Genomic DNA, 18,444 nt, shown 5'->3' on the forward strand with positions numbered 1-18,444 from the left:
AATTAGACGATAATTTTTGCTAATAAAGGTTACTTTATAAGTGTTTTAATTGTAACTGTATGCGTATGCACAGTGATAAAGTCGTGGCTATATTTTCATTTACATATTTTTTATTGTAGCATCTTTCGTCTTATGTCAACATAAATGTCATTCATGTGGATCATATAATAAGACTGCTAATCTTTTATGTACATAAATACTCAAAATAATTTTCCTCTGTCGGAGAAAATAAGTAAACGATATTAAAATTTTATTTTTGGTTAATACCTGTTCTCAGATTTGACCGAGAAGGCGGCGATGACGCCTACCGACGCCCTGGACGACTCCATGATGGATAGTCCATCTAGACCTCGCCGGCAATCATTCAACAGAGCCGTGGAAGCTCTGAGTACTCCTAGGAAAAATCGGAAGACCTCTACTGATTCCAAGGTTTCTACTATAATAGGCCGCGATGCCCGATGACTATAGTGTTATCTACATACGTAGCTTAGATCGGTGATTTACAAATTTGTCCGTTAGGCTTGCTGCTTGCCATCCTTGGTTTATAAAAAAATCTTTGGGAATACCAGTTTAAATGTTATTACTACCTGAAGAACGTAATTGTGCATTAGTGTTATTGAATTAAGATTGTCTGGAATTGTAATTTTTCCAACGGCTGTAGTGCCTTTGAGAATAGTCCACGCTTTGAATATCACCGGCGTAAGCCAAAACCGTAACCAGGCTTTTATCTTAGAGCTATAGGGTGGTAAAAAGTAAAGCCTAAGTCGCTTTTGACAAAACTTACGGATGTGTGACAATTTGTATGAATAGTCTCCTGTTTTACAGTTAACACACGTGTTAGCAATGTTAATATGAGTTTTGATTGAGTCTTCTTTGAGAATATGTGGGATGTCTTAATTAAAATAAAACACAAAGTGTAGTACTTATTCAGAATAAGTAGATACTACATTATTATCGTGTTTTAATTTAATTAACACAATATCTTTCCACTAGAATCTAGATGTTAACGGTTAACTCTATTCAAGAGATGTGAAATAGTGTCCTCCGACATATTGTATAGAAACATTAATTTTAAAAACAAAAGAATCAAAGTAAATAAAGTTTCATTTGGAAGTAGGCAATGAAGGTGAAAGTTACAAAGAATATTTTTTTTACTTTGGAAAATAATATGGAATAAGCATTAGCCTATTATGTATGTATAACATATTAATACAACCTTATATTATATGAACAGCAGTACATAATATTATAATATAAATACGCAATAGTTGCATCCTCTTCTGCATTCCTTTACCAACTGAGAGACGACTGGCCGTATTAGCAGCGAGTGCTGCATTAGTATGCATGTAGCGTAAGTTTTGAGGTATGACATAATGTCTAAACTTAGCTTATTGATGTGAAATATTTTATTTCACAGGACATTGATGGCGGAAGTGATGTTTCGACAGCAGGATCTAAGACACCAAACCGACTGAGAGGTTATAAATCTTTTCTATCTTGATAATAAATAAAAATAAATACAGTTTCATGAGAAAAGCAATTAAACAGCCTAATCTACGTTAGTGCTCCAAAAGCAAATCATATTCCATCCAGATCTGTTGTATCTTTAAAAACTGTACATGGTCCACAGCTCTGATTCTATCTACCGGATGACCGTATATTGGTTTGTATCATTTTCAGAAAACAGAATATCGGAGATTCCGGAAGGAAAGCCTCAAAAATTATTTGCGATCGCAGAAAGTGGTGAGTGTTGCAACTATCCTTTCAGGTGCCCATATACGTACAGTTATTGTCTGTGGCAGAGCAAGCGTCAAAAACTATGGAGGTTAGGTTCGCGGAGATAATACACAGGGTAGTGTTTAAATTAGTTTTAAGTAGGGTATACTTGAACGATATTAATACACGAATAATTTTACTTTGAATTTATTATGATTATAATTTATTGTTTTTATTAGAAACAAATCATAAAATACACACCATTGACGTTGGTAAAATAAATGATGATTTCACTAGTGGATTGTGTATTTTATCGATTCACCGAAACAATATTATACACATTCGTGTAAATATAAAATATGATCTATAATCTTTTCTTTTGAATAAAATATTCCCTTTGTCTGTCATGGTACAGACAAGAACTGTCCGTCTATGGGCGCAGTAGATATATCTAGCAAAGATAACTGTATGGCCGCCATTACGTATTAATTGGCATGTTCAACATGTTACTCAAACTGTACGTGAATGGGGAGCTTTTCTCCCAACAACATACAGTAGAACCTCTATAACTTCATCTGGCCTAATTTGGGTCGAGGTAGTCTGGATAACAATAAAATATGAATAATTGAAAATTTCACCGTTGGCCTTCGCCCTTTTCTGATGCTCTTAATGAAATCTGGATAATCGATTATCTACCCAACCTTTTATCCATGCCCGCAAGTGAATATATGAGAAATACTATGCAGACTGCCAATGCAGAAATAAAACCTATTACATAATATTGTATTATTTTTTAAAAAATCTAATGTAAGAAATAGCCATAAGAGACATTTATGACAGGCTACAATATAACATGAAAATTCTATCGTTAAGGGGGGACATGCTCGTCGAAGGTCAAAATTGAGTTTTTATTGTATTTTCAAACCATGATCCTGGACACTCCTTAAACGTTGTAGATAATCTATTTATATAATTTTGAAGCCTTATTATCCTTTATAGTTATTTTAAACATTTGATGACTGCATAAAGTATTTTTGTTACATAAAATAGTATTCTTTTAAACCTCTCGCTCTAATGTTTTAGAATATAGTCATATTTCGGTACATAACTGTGCAGTGGTGTTAAGATTTTTTACGTTTATTAATTTTTAAACGCATTTATAAAACCATTAGTATAATTTATTACGAGATAATTTTTGTAAAATATTCACGATAAAAAATTATATTGATAATCTCTGTGATCCCAAATTTGACAAGAATTAGGCATTTTATTATTTAAAAAATCGGCAAGATTAGCACATTTGAAGATGATTCTAAAGATACTTATTATAAGCTATGTCTTTGACCATTCAAGTGTGATAAACATCTTATGAATAATGATTGCTTTATAATAATTATTGACCTAAGAATAAGGTAGTGTTTTTTTGAAATACGCCATTTCTTTTGTCATTCCCTAGTGATTAAGCTACAACATACGGCTGTAGCCATAAATTGACAAACTATAATTAAAGTAGGGAGTAAAATTATGTTAACGCGTGTGTTTGAAAGGATAATAAGGCTTCAAAATTATATAAATAGATTATCTACAACGTTTAAGGAGTGTCCAGGATCATGGTTTGAAAATACAATAAAAACTCAATTTTGACCTACGACGAGCACGTTGGCCGTTAATTAAAATAATCAGAAACTGACGAGTCAAAATAAATTGTTAATAATAGAACTTCAGGGATTTTAAGAAAGAAATTTAGTTTTAAAAAATAATGCAAAATCTGCCGCTACTTCTTTGCCGGAATAGCTGATTTAGCTGGCATAGCTGTTTCGAAGAGACAATCGACAAAGTGCTGCATTGACATCCGTTTGGTTTCTCCGTTTCGTTTATATTACTGACATGGTCAAAAAAGTCTTGAACGAATAGGCAGTCAAAAATGCGGAAAATAGTTTAACGGTTTTATAATTTAGAAATGGATGGATATTCTTTTTCCATTGATATCCAAAACTGAGATAAAGTTTGTATTTTATGTTTGGACACCAGAGTGACACCGGAAGGTGACCCGATAACATTTCCTTTTTCTCAATGATTAATTGCACATGAAATAACATCTTCAGGGTTATTAGCCTCCATGATTAAAATTTTGAATTAACGCCCTTGAATGCTGACTTATTACAATATTTACTATGACTTTGCGGTTGACGTCAGCGACAATTAAAAATTCAGTTTCATTTTAAACACAACCATCTTATTTCGCAGTTTAAAAATATTTGTGGAAAATCTCCGGAGAGAAATATTAAGTTGGTAATGCTTGGAATTTTTGCCATACCTAGGCATTTTAAAATAGGCAACGACCGGGTGGTCGGGAAACACTGCACTAGTACATGTATTGTAATTTTATTTTAATGTAATTTAATCACACAGGAGTGTTCATTCATTCGATAGCTGATAATTATTATTGATTTCAGATGACAAAGATGAGACCAGGTTGACATTAGCGACACCTCCGAAAGCGATCAGAAGAGGAAGGAAAGCCGCTTCCATCCACGGTTACAATATGACATCACCCGACTTGAATGATTCTGATATTAAGCGTGCACGAGCTGCCAGAAAGTAAGATCATGTTTTATAATAAATGAAGCTTTCTGGATTTCTCCATCAAAATCGACGAACCCACTTTCTTATCGATGGCCTAATGTTAATATCCCGTAAATGATTTTTTACAAATTATGCAGGAAGCTAAAAAAACTAAATATATAATATCCCGTACCTATCTGACTGTTAATAGTTCAAACATGTTGTAACTACACTTTTTTTCTTTTTCTTTCGATCATGTCCGATCCTAATAGGATCATATGGGTTTCCACAGAGTGGAGGTTTGTATTAACAGATTTTTGTTTTTACGAGAAATGGTTGTCAGCCACTTGCTCAACCTATTAGTTCCATACTCTGACTCATACGCAAATTGAAAAACAATATGTCTTGCTAGACCCAGGATTCGAACCTGGGACCCACGACGCTGCCGACGCTTAAACCGCGCGGCCATCACGTGCCATTTGCCTTTGGTGAGTGTACACAGCGCCTGAAGATGCCGAAAGGCGAAATCTGGGTCACAAAAAACGACTCAAATGGAATAGTACAAAACTTGAATCCATTAGAATTCAAATTCCATCAAGTACCTTCAGTCGATAATATTAATATTCTATTAATTGTTTGCTTCACTTTCATGCATTTAGGGTCCATCTCTAGAAGGTTTTTGTTAAGGCCGTACATCAGTTGAGGCACGGTCTAAAAAGATCGTTGCTAGGCGATGCGCGGATTGCGGGCCGCGAATGCAAATGACACCTGTCAAACGAAATATTATTTGTCATATAAATCCAACATACGTCCATTTTATGTTCTATTAGTAACAATAATATATTCATTGACATGTTTTCTTTTTAAAGTAAATGGGTAACGTTTTTTGTCATCTTTACACGATTTAAGAATTAATTGGCCCGTCGCCATCACGAAGCAAAGTGACGTGCTTCTAGCTTGACGTTCTCTCACTGAATACGAGCGAGTCCAAAATTTCGTCGTGCCTACAGTTGAAAATTATTTGCCGTTTCACTGATGCGTCACCTTAACATCCTTCGGTTTATATGTATTTTGGCAGTATATTGGTTATGTATATATATTCAAATACACAGGGGGGGGAATATGTTCGGTGTTATAAAGTGTCAAGCAAATATACACGCTTTCACTATTTAGTTATTTGTAAAAATAAAATTCTCTTCACCCGTTGAGAAATATATTGTTGTCTCTTCCCCGTTACAGAGGGCGGATGTCTCAACTTCTGACTCCTCTCTCCAAGGAGGAAATGATCAACATGGCCGAATTGGAGAAACCGCGTTTCAGAAGGAGAACAGTACATAAAATAACTAACCCCATACAGTTTGTGATGAAAAAGAATTAATTACCTACATACATATATACGTAGCTGGCTAAAAGGAAATTATTTTGAATAGTAGGATAAGGTTTTGTAAAATTAATTATAATTTTAGCAGTTTAATCTTATATTTTTGTTGATTTCATTTCCATTTTTGTTGTTGATTGATTGCATATTAATCTAATTATTGTATTCCACATTTTTTGTTAACATAAAGTTACTGTAATATTATGAATTAATAAAACGTTGATAATTTGTGTAACTTATATCTGTATAATATAATTATTGGTACACTAAAAACATTGGAATAATTGGGGTCATTCCGGCTATGTCCCTATTGTCGCGGAATGATTTGCTCTAATTTACAATATACCTTTGATTTTCTCCAGCCTAGAGTGTTTCTGTGATAATTTCACTGCTGTAACTAGAGCTTCGTGGCATGTTGCAGTATTAAAAATATTTAAAAAAAAAAATGACACGAATAAGAAAAACTTCAAAGTTTCAGAAAATAATTTATTAAAAATAAATGCACAGTGGTGATTTACACAATTTTATAATCTGTCAACATTTCACAAGAATTTAATATCATAAAAAACCAAATAACGTTCTAACGGATAATTTTTATAATTTGTTAAAAACCTAAATAATGGAAATGATTTTTTAATTTTATCAAGCTGCGATTATTTGTTGTCTAATTTATGCAAGATCAATTTAATTACATTTTTTATTTGATAAAATTAAAAACACCATTTAATTAACTTTAATTTATTTATTAAATGAATAACCTAACCACAATGCAAAAAAAATATTACGCTTACAATATCACATAATATTATCAAGTACTTAGTTAGGTTAGGTTAGGTATTACAATAACTTACTGTACTTAATAATGACTTGCTGAAAATGTCGTAACTATTTTTTAACAAAAGTCCAATGAGAAAAAAAGCCATGGATATCCTTCCCTCCCGATAAACGGAAGGACAGACTTTTAGTAATGACCGTCTGGCCTTTCAATGCTGTCAGTTTGACGTTTGCTTATATAATGATAGTCGCCTGACTTCATTCGTTATTTTAACATACAGACAACAAAAAAAGAATAATTTTTAACACTAGTAATACAACGTACATCATGAATCAGTCAAAAAACATGTATCGAGACAATCGAATCGGTGTTACAAATTGAATCGTGAGTTGTTCATTTATGAGTCTGGTTGTGTAATTAGTAATTTTCTTATTTTAAATAGACTCGACAAGATGACACAGTTATGGACCGAGTGATTAATTATACATAATGCCCAGAACAGTCGGGCGGTGATAAATAACTCAATTCATTACCTACCTTGCCCGGGCAGAATGTTTAATGCTTCTCACTCTCTGGGCAAAGTGATGACTGATGATAATATGTAAACAAAGAATTCACAACTAAAGTTTTACGTAGGATACGTGTTATCATCTCAGACCGCATGATGCCACTCGCTCAGGCCAATAATGTTTTATTAATTGTTGACGACAATATTATATACCTTAGAGGCACCTAGCGGAAAAATACAAAGCTTGCAATTTGAGACTTTTTTTTTTATAATTTACAATTTCAACTGTACAGTGAAACCCCGATTCTACGGGAACTTAAGGGACCCTAAAGAAAAAACGATAAATGCGGGATATATAAAAACATTATAAAATAAATAAAAAACTCGTTTTTCTCCTGGATTTTTTTCGGCGTCTGAAATTATTTTCAGTTTCTCAGCTAGAGTTCTAGTTTTCTTCATGGAAGGCATTTTAATTGCAACTTATAAAAATTCGTGATACGAGACGCGAGGCAAGCCAATCATCTGTATGTATCATAAACAATTCTACAAAAGCAAAATGAGAAATATTCAACAAAAACGGTCAATAGGGATAGTATTTGTGACGGGACCATGATATTTAGACGATAGATCGAGGAAAACAATAAATTGGGGAACGGTTAATGCGGGATTATTTAACATTGTTTTATTATTTAAAGTCAAAAATACAAATTTATTAATTAATACAGTTGAAATTGTAAATTATCTAAAAAAATATCTCAAATCGCAAGCCTCATATTTTTCCGCTAGGTGCTTTTGGTCGGTAAAGACTTGGTATTGAATAAAGATATTGGTCCTACATATAAACAAGAATACAATTAAATTATACCTAAAACGAAATTAGATTACATCAATCTCCCTTCATTCGGTTAAACAAAATCAATTCATTGGCAGTCGTCTGTTTTACATTTGTAAGCCTGAAGAACCGAGCCCTTCAGAATTTCACACAGATTAATGTAATGAATTAATTTTCGTTCAAATATTAATTATTAATAAGCATGCGCTAATTGCACGGTTACCATCTTCGATATAAACATGTCATTCTGGCATGAAACTTCAATGATGAATTCTTTGTTTACTTATCAGATTGACCGAAGAGTAAAAAACCATTATGCATACATACTACCCGGTTCAAGTAATATTTTTTAATATTGATACTCTGCCTGATTGTTCTGGCCAATATGCATTAAAATTAAACCAATTGGTCTATAACATATTATATTCTACACATCGGCATTCATAAATTATAGGCAGTAATAAGTATAATGTATTTTTTTTTTAAAATCAAATTAATAATAATCAACATGAAAATCTATGGCTGTTTCCTTAGTAGATAGTAGACTAATGCTAATAGCACCTACAACCTCTGATATTGATTGTCAACAAAATGATTGTGCCTTTCCATATTCCCGTTACAATAAAATCATATATTAGATTAAATGTAATATGCTTCTTGGCTCTCAAACATAATAGATTAGCGCTATCATTTTCAGGGTAGGCTCAATACCACTCACTGATAGCATCCAAACCGCACTTGTAATTTATTATATATTATACTCAAATATGTATTCACTTAAAAAATAAAATAAAACCTTCATTCGCCTCGTCTATCTATACCATGTATGTATTTTTATATGTATACATACGTAACAAAACAATTAAACAAAAGTCAGAATGTATCATAAGAAGTATTGTTCAAAAGATAACGTTATACCCGGGTTCAAAAAATGGTTATCCATAATGTGTTTTTTCAGAAATTAAACTAGAAATCTAGTGAATTTGCTAACTGACATTAATTTAATAAAAATTTAACAGTGGATTGCCTCTATTCATTTTAGAGCACAAACGTATTTAATGTCGCTTACCCTTTTATTTTCTTAAATCGCTGTTCTTTTATAGTTCGCTAAGCTTTTGCAAGAAAAAAAATATATTAGTTGATAACAGTCGATACATGTTAGATATTATGTAATACTTACTATAAAAGAATTTAAAATTTTGTCACCGGTATTGTAAAACTGGCATAATAAGTATCATAAAAAAATAGGTTATCAATGAAAAGTAGAGCACGTGAGGCACAATCTTACCTCATTTAACTAAAGCATTCTATTATACAAAAATGATAAACAAGACAAAAATCTAAGACTAAATTTCACAATTTTTGTCTCGAGATCTACATGAAAATAGAGCATCTCATTCTTTACACCTAATAATATATGCAGTCTTTTCTCAATAACCGATTATGAAAGTTTGGAGATTACTTGAAACTATTTTGGTCATTCTCATCCACCGGATACATCCTCGAAATTCATTTGACTGACATTTTTTTATCCAAACAGTCCGACGCGGCACGCCTTCTTCGCTGTTTCGGTATGAATTCATTCTCAATTTGAGGGTTATATGTTTTGACCTCTAAAATATCTCGATCCACTCCAAAATGATCGTTACTTAACGGCTGTGATTTATCCACACTTGTATTTTTGAAACCTTCATTATTGGACAGCGTTTTGACAGGTGAAGGGAGTGGAATATTCGGTGTATCATTTTTATGAATGAAATCATTTGCTTTTTTCTTTGACAGAGCAATCGCTATGGGAACATTGTTATCGATATTACTTTGGTGTATCTTTGGACCGTATTCAATATTTGTTTTATTTTCGGCGACTATTTTAGTGTCTTCTCCGATTTTGTACGATTCCGGTTCATCTTGCTTGTGTACGTGTACACTGTCCGATTTGATGTGAGGATTATTGGGAATATTGTTTGAAATTAAATTTTCATTTTGATCATATTTTGCCGGAAAATTGACTGGCAATTTCTCTTTATTTTCTACAGTCAAAAGCAGTGGTGCCACGTCAACGTTGTTATCGAGATTATTTTGCGGAGTCTCTTTAGGGCTGTTTCGAGGGGGACTGTCTGTCAGTAAATTTATATCGACGCCCAAACTTTCAATGGCGAGTTTGGCCAACTTTTGAATGCTCTTCAATGCCAACTTCTTGTTTTCTAAACTCGATTTGCCGATGTCCTCTCCCATCTTCACGATGTTTTCTTTCTTTATCTCTTGCTGGGTTTTCTTTATTTCGTGGAGAATCTCCGCTTGCTCTTTGATCATTTTCCTCTGCTCTTCTTCGTGGTGCTTCAGCTTCTCCATCAACTCTTCATTTTTAAAGTCCTCAATTTTCTTATCATTGTTTCTTTCTTCCTCTAACACAATCTTGACGGCGTCTTCGACAGCTTTAGCATCTTCAGCTTCTACTTTTGTTTTGGCGTTTTGCGATCGGTGTAAGGCATCAGTCTCGGTTGACGATTTCTTATCCACTTTCTCAACACGAACCTCACTATCTCCGCCTCCTTCTCTTTCCCTATCATCTTTGTTGGCATTATCATTATCGATGGCATTTTGATTTTTTATGTCAGTTTCAATTTGCACTTTGTCTTTAGCTTCACTAATTTGGGCTTCTTTTATTTTTGCAGCACTGTTTTTGCGCATTTGGCCATTATTGACAGGCGGAACAGGATTAGGAGGTTGGAACTTCGATTCTTTAAGGTCTTTGTTTTCGTCTTTTACGTCATCTGGTAATTTCAAAACATTCTCTTCTCTTGATGGAAGCTCTTCTAAAATTGGTTTATTACTTTCATGTATTATACCTAGAATATCACCAAAACGTTACTAAACATTTCAAATGCAAATGCGTGCAGGAAGTGGTCATAAATTAAGGAAAACCATAAATAATTAACAAAACTTATCTATCGGGGTTGCGAGTGGTGCCCCTGATTGGTTAAATCAAACCCCGATACCCAGTCAACTGCCGAGTACTTGTCTATAAGTAAACGTAAATTAATATGATTGCTGCCAAGCAAACTGTATAGCCCTCCGCAGAGTGAAGGTTTATCAACAGTTCCCTTTTCATGAAGAATAGTTGTTAGCCATTCACACAACCCATTGTGTCCTCAATCTGGATCAAAAACATGTGATCTTTGCCGGATGAATGATTCGAATCCCAACGTGTGTTCATATAAATACTGAATTATGTATAAAAGTAGTATCTTACTATGTTCAAGTTTCAGGATGTCAATGGCAGGCGCAGGTGACAGTGCTTTCATGACTTTACTTTCGAGAATATGTTTGACGTGGAGTGGTCCCGTTACCAATTTGCTTTCCAATCCCACTCGATCGATTTCGGCTGCTTGCAAATTGGCGTACGTTCCCAACACCATTATTACAATGCCAAAGCATAAAACTATCTGAAATATTCAACAAAAATCAATTAATCTAGGTCAATTTTATGGACAAAATAATACACATATATTTAAATTGACCTGCCATCATGCCATCGTAAGCATTGTAAACTTATAAATATTATTATAGTTATATCATGCTAAATCAACTTTATCAAATCTTGATTGATATAAAAATACAAAATATAGCTTTATTCTCAATTTTAGAAGAAAGATGTTTAAAATAATACTATGTAGGTATTTGATGGTACAAAAATATTTTATTCAATCTTTAAAATGTTGATTTGCACAATGTAGAACGATAGAGAAACATTATGATCATATGATAGAAATGTTAAATCCATCGCCATGGAACAAGGTTTTGAAGTATAGTATTTCAGGCCATAAAGTTCAAGTACAGTAAATTCCCGATTATCCGGTCTAATGGTGGGGAGAGGCGGCTAAATGCGGGTCGCGGATAAAAGGTCGGGATAAACGAAAAACACTGATAATCCGAACTATGGGTTTTCTCTTTTTAAAATACTACATAATATGCATTTGTAAAGTAGACGATTATTTTAACATGTTTAATATTCATTATTTATTAAGAAAATTTGTAATTTTGGTTTGTTTTCAGGAATCTTTTAATGATTTTCTAATATCAGTTTGAATTTTCCTAAGAGCTATTAATATCGTATCGTGCACGGATAATCGGGAGTTTACTATATAACAAAGAGCACCGATTGCCCTCAAATATGGAAGGCGCATTACATTTACATGACAAACTTTAATGCATAATATTAGTATGATACACACGTGACTATTGAAAATAAAATATTCTTATTTAACACGTGTTTAAGTAAAGTTGATCCCATATTTTTCCACACTCGATCGACCACATCCAGTGGAGTAAACCAATTCCCATTAATTTTGTGTCCAAAATTGTGGTAAGTGCTCGTAAGTATCAACTTGTACCTAATAATAATGAGTGTTATCAGATATTTGATACCAATCAATCTGAAATTAATTTTCTTAGATAGAATTTGAGCATTTCCGTTCGTAATGCTCCACGAATAACTCATATTTTTTTTATTTCAATGCTATATGGCCGTATCTCTCCATAAGATAGCTCGCAGTGAACTGTGCTATGACAAAATGTAATATGTACAATTAACATTTAACCAAATACCTGGGCCAATACTCGTTCGTTTGTATATTTTGAAGAGACACAAATGAAGCAAGTCGCAGGGAATATTACACAGATCATCACTCCGATGGTTGAGCCCACGAGACCCAGCACCAGTTCAATATTGGGCAACATTAGGCCGATCAACAATGAGATTGCCACTATTCCAAAAGTAAGACATCTAAATCTTGTCTCCGGTATTAAGTTGCTCAGTATTTCATGCGGCGATCCTTGTCCCTGTCAAATGAAAGCAGGATGTTAACACGTCTTTGCCTACCCAAAGAGACCAAGAGACACAAAACTAAACGACCATAGAGATGCCCTAAAACCTGTTGGATCTAGGAACTCATAAAGTGCGGTGGATGTACGTGGCAGCATAGAACTGTGGACCGAAAAGATTGGATGGATCTAAGGGAGGACTTAATCCAGCGGTCCCCGGCTGATAATGATGAAAGATATAATTTTGTATTACCTATTCGTTTATTAGCTGGTTTTCTTATTAATGGTTTATCAATCTACATGGTAAAGTGTATTGATATTATTGTCCAGTCCTCAGTGGACTTTTTTTTCTTTAAAAATATCCGCTACAAACATCCAAATAAACAAAGGCAATGAATGCAATGCACACATGCGAATCAGTTCTGCATTATGTAATATGCACAGCTGCATATGATAAATATAAGCTTTATCGTAGGGGCTGAAGACATTTGAAACTGTGGAGTCATTTGTTTATCTCGGGTCCCTTATTATAAAAACAAATATGTAATATTTATAATCGATGAAATAAATCGCCAAATCATACTATCCAATGTGCTATTTTGGTATAAAAAATTTTCTGAAGAACTAAGCCCTTGAAGAAATTGAGAGTAAGTTCTGCACCCAATAAAAATGGATCAGAATTCTAGATGTGTAAATATGGGAGAGTATAAAGAGAGATATAAACCGATATGAATTTAATTCCATTCAATCAATGTGTTATTGCTTTATGACGAGTAGATCTTACCTTTTTATATAGAAGAGAGTACAGGCTCGCACGGCACGGGAATATTATAAGAGGGAAACTGAATGCCAGTGACATGACAAATCCCATTTTGATTGCGTCACTTCCCATGGTTGGGCTGAAACTCACCAATATATTACCTAAAACAAAAACATGTCATTTTCCTCAAACATCTTATTTATTTTTAACTTATTACAACAATATTTGATAATTAAACAATTACCAGAAATAGGTTGGTTACAGAACGCAATGTACCCGAACATCCCAACGAGCACGTAAACCACAGAGCAAATATGAATTGCATTCTTCGTCACAGTGTTCATCTTATCCATACTGGCAGTTGGCAGTGTGTCGTATATTTCAAACAGTTGCCTATTCATAGAATAAACAATAATTCATTAGTTACATACCACAAATCATTATAATTTTTAATACAATTTATTGCTCGTTTCGTGTGTACTATACGAGTAGGTATGTATCACTATTTTGTTCATTATCCTCATTTATCAGCATTCACATTCATCCAGCTGACAACATACATTACTATCTGTCTTTAAGAATAGACAGATAACAAGCCTGAAATATCAAGAAATAAGACAATACGCAAAGTGACAATTCGATTACCAGACAATTAAATATTGACACGCAGAGGACTCACAGAAGGCAATGTGGCAGGTTCAACTCATATAACAGGCTATCCCAGTTTAGTCACAGTGTTATCATCCTCTTCCCGAATATTTTCCGTTAATCATCTCGGAAAGCAGATTAATGGCATATTTTTTTTTTAACATTTCTATCTGAAAATTGACCACGAAGAACTGATCGGTGAAGACTTCAGATCGATGGCACCGATAACACAAAGGTCACAACTGGTGACCCTATAAAATTGCACAGTATTTTGTCTGAGCGGTAGCACCATTAACAAAAGTGATGCCGTCACCTTGTCACACTCTGCGGACTTACCATCTTAGATATCTAATTACTACCGATTTTAACACAACTATACTAGATTATATCTGTGGTGAAAAACTGTGATGAGATTTCTTACGTTTGACAAAATAGCGCCATGGCAAATATAGGCAAACATTGCAAAACCCCAGCGGGTTGCCAGAATTCTACTTTGGATATCCAATCATATGAAAACAATTGATTGGACGCTTCACCGATAATCTGAAAAGAAATTAAATTATTTATCATTACACTCAATCCACATAACATCAGACATATATTTCGAAATACTGATAGTCGATAATTCAATATTTTTTATGGTAAACGTTGTTTTTGTGTTTCAATCATAAATGGTTCATTTTAACGTTTGTTATTTAAATAAAAAGCAGAACCATTTTCATTCCCTTAGATGGACACGTCGTTTCTAAACTTTCACTAAATTTCATTTAGTAAATCTAGATAATATGAGTCAATTAATCAAAACAAATTCTAAATGATTCCAATGTTTTGTACTATTCCATTATTTTGTACTATTGGTAAACAGTATATATACCTTACCTTAACAACGAGACAAAAATAGAAACCGATCGTCGCCGCACAAACATTGCTCAAACTGTCGACATTTCTCAGCAGGCCGAGTGGCAAGACACAGACCACGGATACTATCACCATAACGCCAGTTCTAAAACATTTACAATTCCATCAATCAGGGCTACATTCTGTTATGGCGCTACGGCAATTGGTGTATGTATTATCGGGTGAAAGGAGCAATACGCTACACCGTCACTTTAAATGATATTAATGGAATTGTGTAGACCTAATCAATATTAAATAGTTTTAATAGTATAATAATTACTATATAATATATAGTACTGTTAATAGTAACAGAAGGTCTTTAAGAACCAATAACTGCTATGAGATTGTATACCTGAGACTGTCGCTGTGGTTGAGGTTGAACATCTTTGCGATTATTTGCGGGCCGAGATCTCCTACCACCACAAAATACGCAACGCATGTCCCCATCAAAAATCCAATTATGCCGATCTCCACGGCTAGTTTTCCAGTGGACCCGAACACATGATATGCTGAAAATAAATTTAGATTAAACGACATGCCTATAATATTTCTACAGAATCTATTTTAACATGAGGTTCTTAAATGAGAAAAACATGTCAGCCATATTAAAAAACATACAGGCTTTTCTTTCACCACCCGCCACATTTTTAAATCATTTCAGGCATATATCATGGCGTAACAAATCAAACATGCTCTTTAAAATTGTGCTGGGAGCATCCCAGGAAGAACTTCTAAAGACCCCTGTTAGGATTAATGCGGATGATCAGAAGTAAAATATTTTGTAGTGGTTAGCTTGTGTGTCACAAGAGAACGGCAACAATACACTTTATTTAATTGACCATAGATAAAATAAATGTATGGCAGATGAGTGAATAATAAGTGGCTATAATATTATTCCAACAACCCCGCTACGCATGTAAGATATTGGTCTTGCAGTGAACTCAAAATAAATGCCGCTAACAATGGGACGACAGGTTATTAACATCTCCCAAATTTAGCAGTGCAAACAGTAAAACAACTGTAATTTAATAATCAAAGTGACAATACAAGACTGTTACAAGTAAACCAGACTTGTTAATCCAGTATTAAGTAGATACTGTTTATTTTAAACGAGTTGATTAAGCGCATTAAAAATTGAAAGTAAGTGTTATCCGTAACACTTTCAAAAAATAGTGAATTGTTTATTTAAAATGTGTTGTGTGACATAGTATTTCTGTTACCATATTGTGTCTGACAAGCTTCCGACCACTATGTTGATAGGTATATAGATCGGTTGGGTCAGTCATTTTTTTCTCTCTGCTTGCTGCGGTCTATCTCAATTGTCTTTACTTTTACTAATGTTTCATATTTGGACTACATACCTAAAACTTCAAAGTTTCTCCTCCGCGACATTGTGGCTGATTTCAATAAGAAGTGGCATGCCAATCTCGACATGAATCCGCTCAGAATCAGTATAAGGATGGATAGAATAATTCCACACTGCAAAACAATCAGATATATGTGTATGTTACGCCAAATGTGCGAAATTGACTATTACATGAAATGGGCTAAATTTTGGCTAATTCATGTAATAGTCAAGCCTGTTGCCTTATTCATGAATAAGGTAAATTTTCTGCTGAGTACATGAAGTCGCCAGGGCATGGAATTCTTAAACTGTCAACATGACAGCAGAAAAAGTAAATTTAATACGGATGATTTTATTAGTTATAATTGGACATAATATAATATTATTAGGTTAGGTTGGGTTAGGTTAGGTTTTGAAATTCTGAATTATTCAACTGAATGTCCATTTTGAGGTTAGCTAACAAGTGTCAACAAACTATCAAAAACGTACAATCGACCATTGCATGTACGATACCCAAGCACGAATCAAATCGCGAAAATACCTTTTAATAAAATTCATCCGTTATCATATTATAGTTCTAGTTTTTTTGCGCATAGTAAATGGATATGAACGTCATTTTAATTATTGATTGGTATATTTTTATATTATAATCAATGATATCTGACACATTTCATTTGGTTAGTTTGATTAGTTGCAAAAAATACCACCGGAGCGCGACCACCTATTTTGACCATAGATAATATACGTATATTTTGACAAATCCACGAGCATTTCACACATTTAGTTTAGTTGCAAAAAATACCACCGTAGCGCTACTATCTAATTTGTCCAATGCATGAACAAGGCAGAAAAATTACTGCGGAATTCATGCACTCACCAGATATTTTGTCTAATTCATGAATAAGGCAACGGGCTTGCATTTTTCATGATTTAGGGCTTGCGCAGACAGAGAGCGGTCGGAGTTCTGCGTTCAACCGACCGTTGACCGCTAACGTTCAGGGACAGCAGACAGGTGGCGGTCAACAATAAAGCGTTCCATTTGTTTACAAACGTTGTACTGACACAAGCGCTGCATAATGCTTGACCGCTATATTCCGACTGCGAGTGGAAGTGAGAAAGCACCGCTGTTGCGTACTCACTCCCCCGTGTGGTTTCGCTCTATGTTGTGTGACTGCTCAGCGGAGGTACGGCGTTCTTTGTAATTCCGGGCATAGAACTCCAGAACTCCAGCGTTCCAATTGACCGGCGCGGTCTGACCACCGGCTGTGTACCCATACAGTATGAAGTCCATACAGTACAAAGAACGCCGAACTCCGAACGCGGAACGCAGACCGCCTGACCGCGCTCTGTCTGCGCAAGCCCTTAGGCAAAATTTAGCCCATTTCATGTAATAGTCAATTTCGCACATTCGGCGTAACATATATAAATGATTCGAATACTCTCTTAATGTATTGAGAATTTATAAATCATAATATTTACCTGCTTGAAGCAAAATGGCATGGCAAGAATACCGACACCGATAATGCTATTCGCTAAAGTGACCGCTTGCCCCGAAACGGGGCCCATAGCTCGCATCCCTTGTGATTTCTCGTTATATTTACAACTTACATGCCTTCATTTAATTTAGAAACTCAGCAAGGCCAGACGCTCGTTTTTGAATGCCGTATGTACAAGTAGCCGAAAGTAAACAACATTCCTCAATGTCAATTTGACGGTTAGGTAGATATTTTTTTTGTACGTCACCTCAAATAATATTTTGACGTTTTTTGTCGTACAAAAATATCATAGACCACAGAAATAAAACAACCATAGACACTAAACTATTTTCACCCAAACAGATTCATCTGACTCTTTTTATGTTATTGAAAATATTCTAATTACCTACTAAAAATACCCCATTGCCAAAACCACATTTTATTTTCTTAGACCTATTAGTTAAAAATATTTATAGAAAGTACAAATGTATGACCAATCACAATAATCCTTGGGGAGGTCTTCAGCTATAAATTAGTGCATTACCAAAGACATTACCTACGTGTTTGTGCATTACTAGCGTTTATTCTGCTATAATATTAAATTGTTCCAATGTTCAATGACTTCACCGGAATATTAATTAAAAAATATTCTGTTACCATGGAAACAAACAACCTATTGTGAAATTTTCAAGCATTGTTGCGCTGAATTGTCTTTAGAAAT

The 18,444-nt window shown here is 34.2% G+C and overlaps 2 protein-coding genes across 5 annotated transcripts in view; one reads left to right on the plus strand and one right to left on the minus strand.

Annotated features, from left to right (window-relative positions):
* Elys (AT hook containing transcription factor 1 homolog) overlaps window positions 1–5,898 on the plus strand; it is a 53,567-nt gene extending 47,669 nt beyond the window's left edge. For 2 of the 4 annotated variants that reach the window (XM_085959637.1, XM_085959639.1), the window contains 5 exons: window positions 278–429; window positions 1,418–1,478; window positions 1,681–1,743; window positions 4,173–4,317; window positions 5,521–5,898. In XM_085959637.1, the coding sequence (XP_085815763.1) occupies window positions 278–429; window positions 1,418–1,478; window positions 1,681–1,743; window positions 4,173–4,317; window positions 5,521–5,659 (560 nt within the window). In that variant the 3' untranslated portion in view covers window positions 5,660–5,898. The remainder of the gene's footprint in view (window positions 1–277; window positions 430–1,417; window positions 1,479–1,680; window positions 1,744–4,172; window positions 4,318–5,520) is intronic. The other 2 variants (XM_085959638.1, XM_085959640.1) reach the window with 1 other exon arrangement.
* A 1,458-nt stretch (window positions 5,899–7,356) lies between these two features.
* Window positions 7,357–17,969, minus strand: LOC147063167 (uncharacterized). The gene is made up of 10 exons (XM_085959641.1): window positions 17,728–17,969; window positions 16,265–16,382; window positions 15,256–15,412; window positions 14,886–15,009; window positions 14,428–14,549; window positions 13,603–13,751; window positions 13,383–13,519; window positions 12,383–12,616; window positions 11,028–11,220; window positions 7,357–10,623 (listed from the first exon to the last, which is right to left on the minus strand). The coding sequence occupies exons 1-10, from the start codon at window positions 17,821–17,823 to the stop codon at window positions 9,284–9,286; spliced, it is 2,670 nt and encodes an 889-aa protein (XP_085815767.1). The 5' UTR covers window positions 17,824–17,969; the 3' UTR covers window positions 7,357–9,283.
* Between the last annotated feature and the right edge of the window lie 475 nt (window positions 17,970–18,444).

Source organism: Rhyacophila brunnea, unplaced genomic scaffold, assembly GCF_057557595.1.
Source record: "Rhyacophila brunnea isolate RB1 unplaced genomic scaffold, BYU_Rbru_1.0 scaffold_9, whole genome shotgun sequence".
In the NCBI taxonomy this organism is placed as follows: Eukaryota; Metazoa; Arthropoda; class Insecta; order Trichoptera; family Rhyacophilidae; genus Rhyacophila; species Rhyacophila brunnea.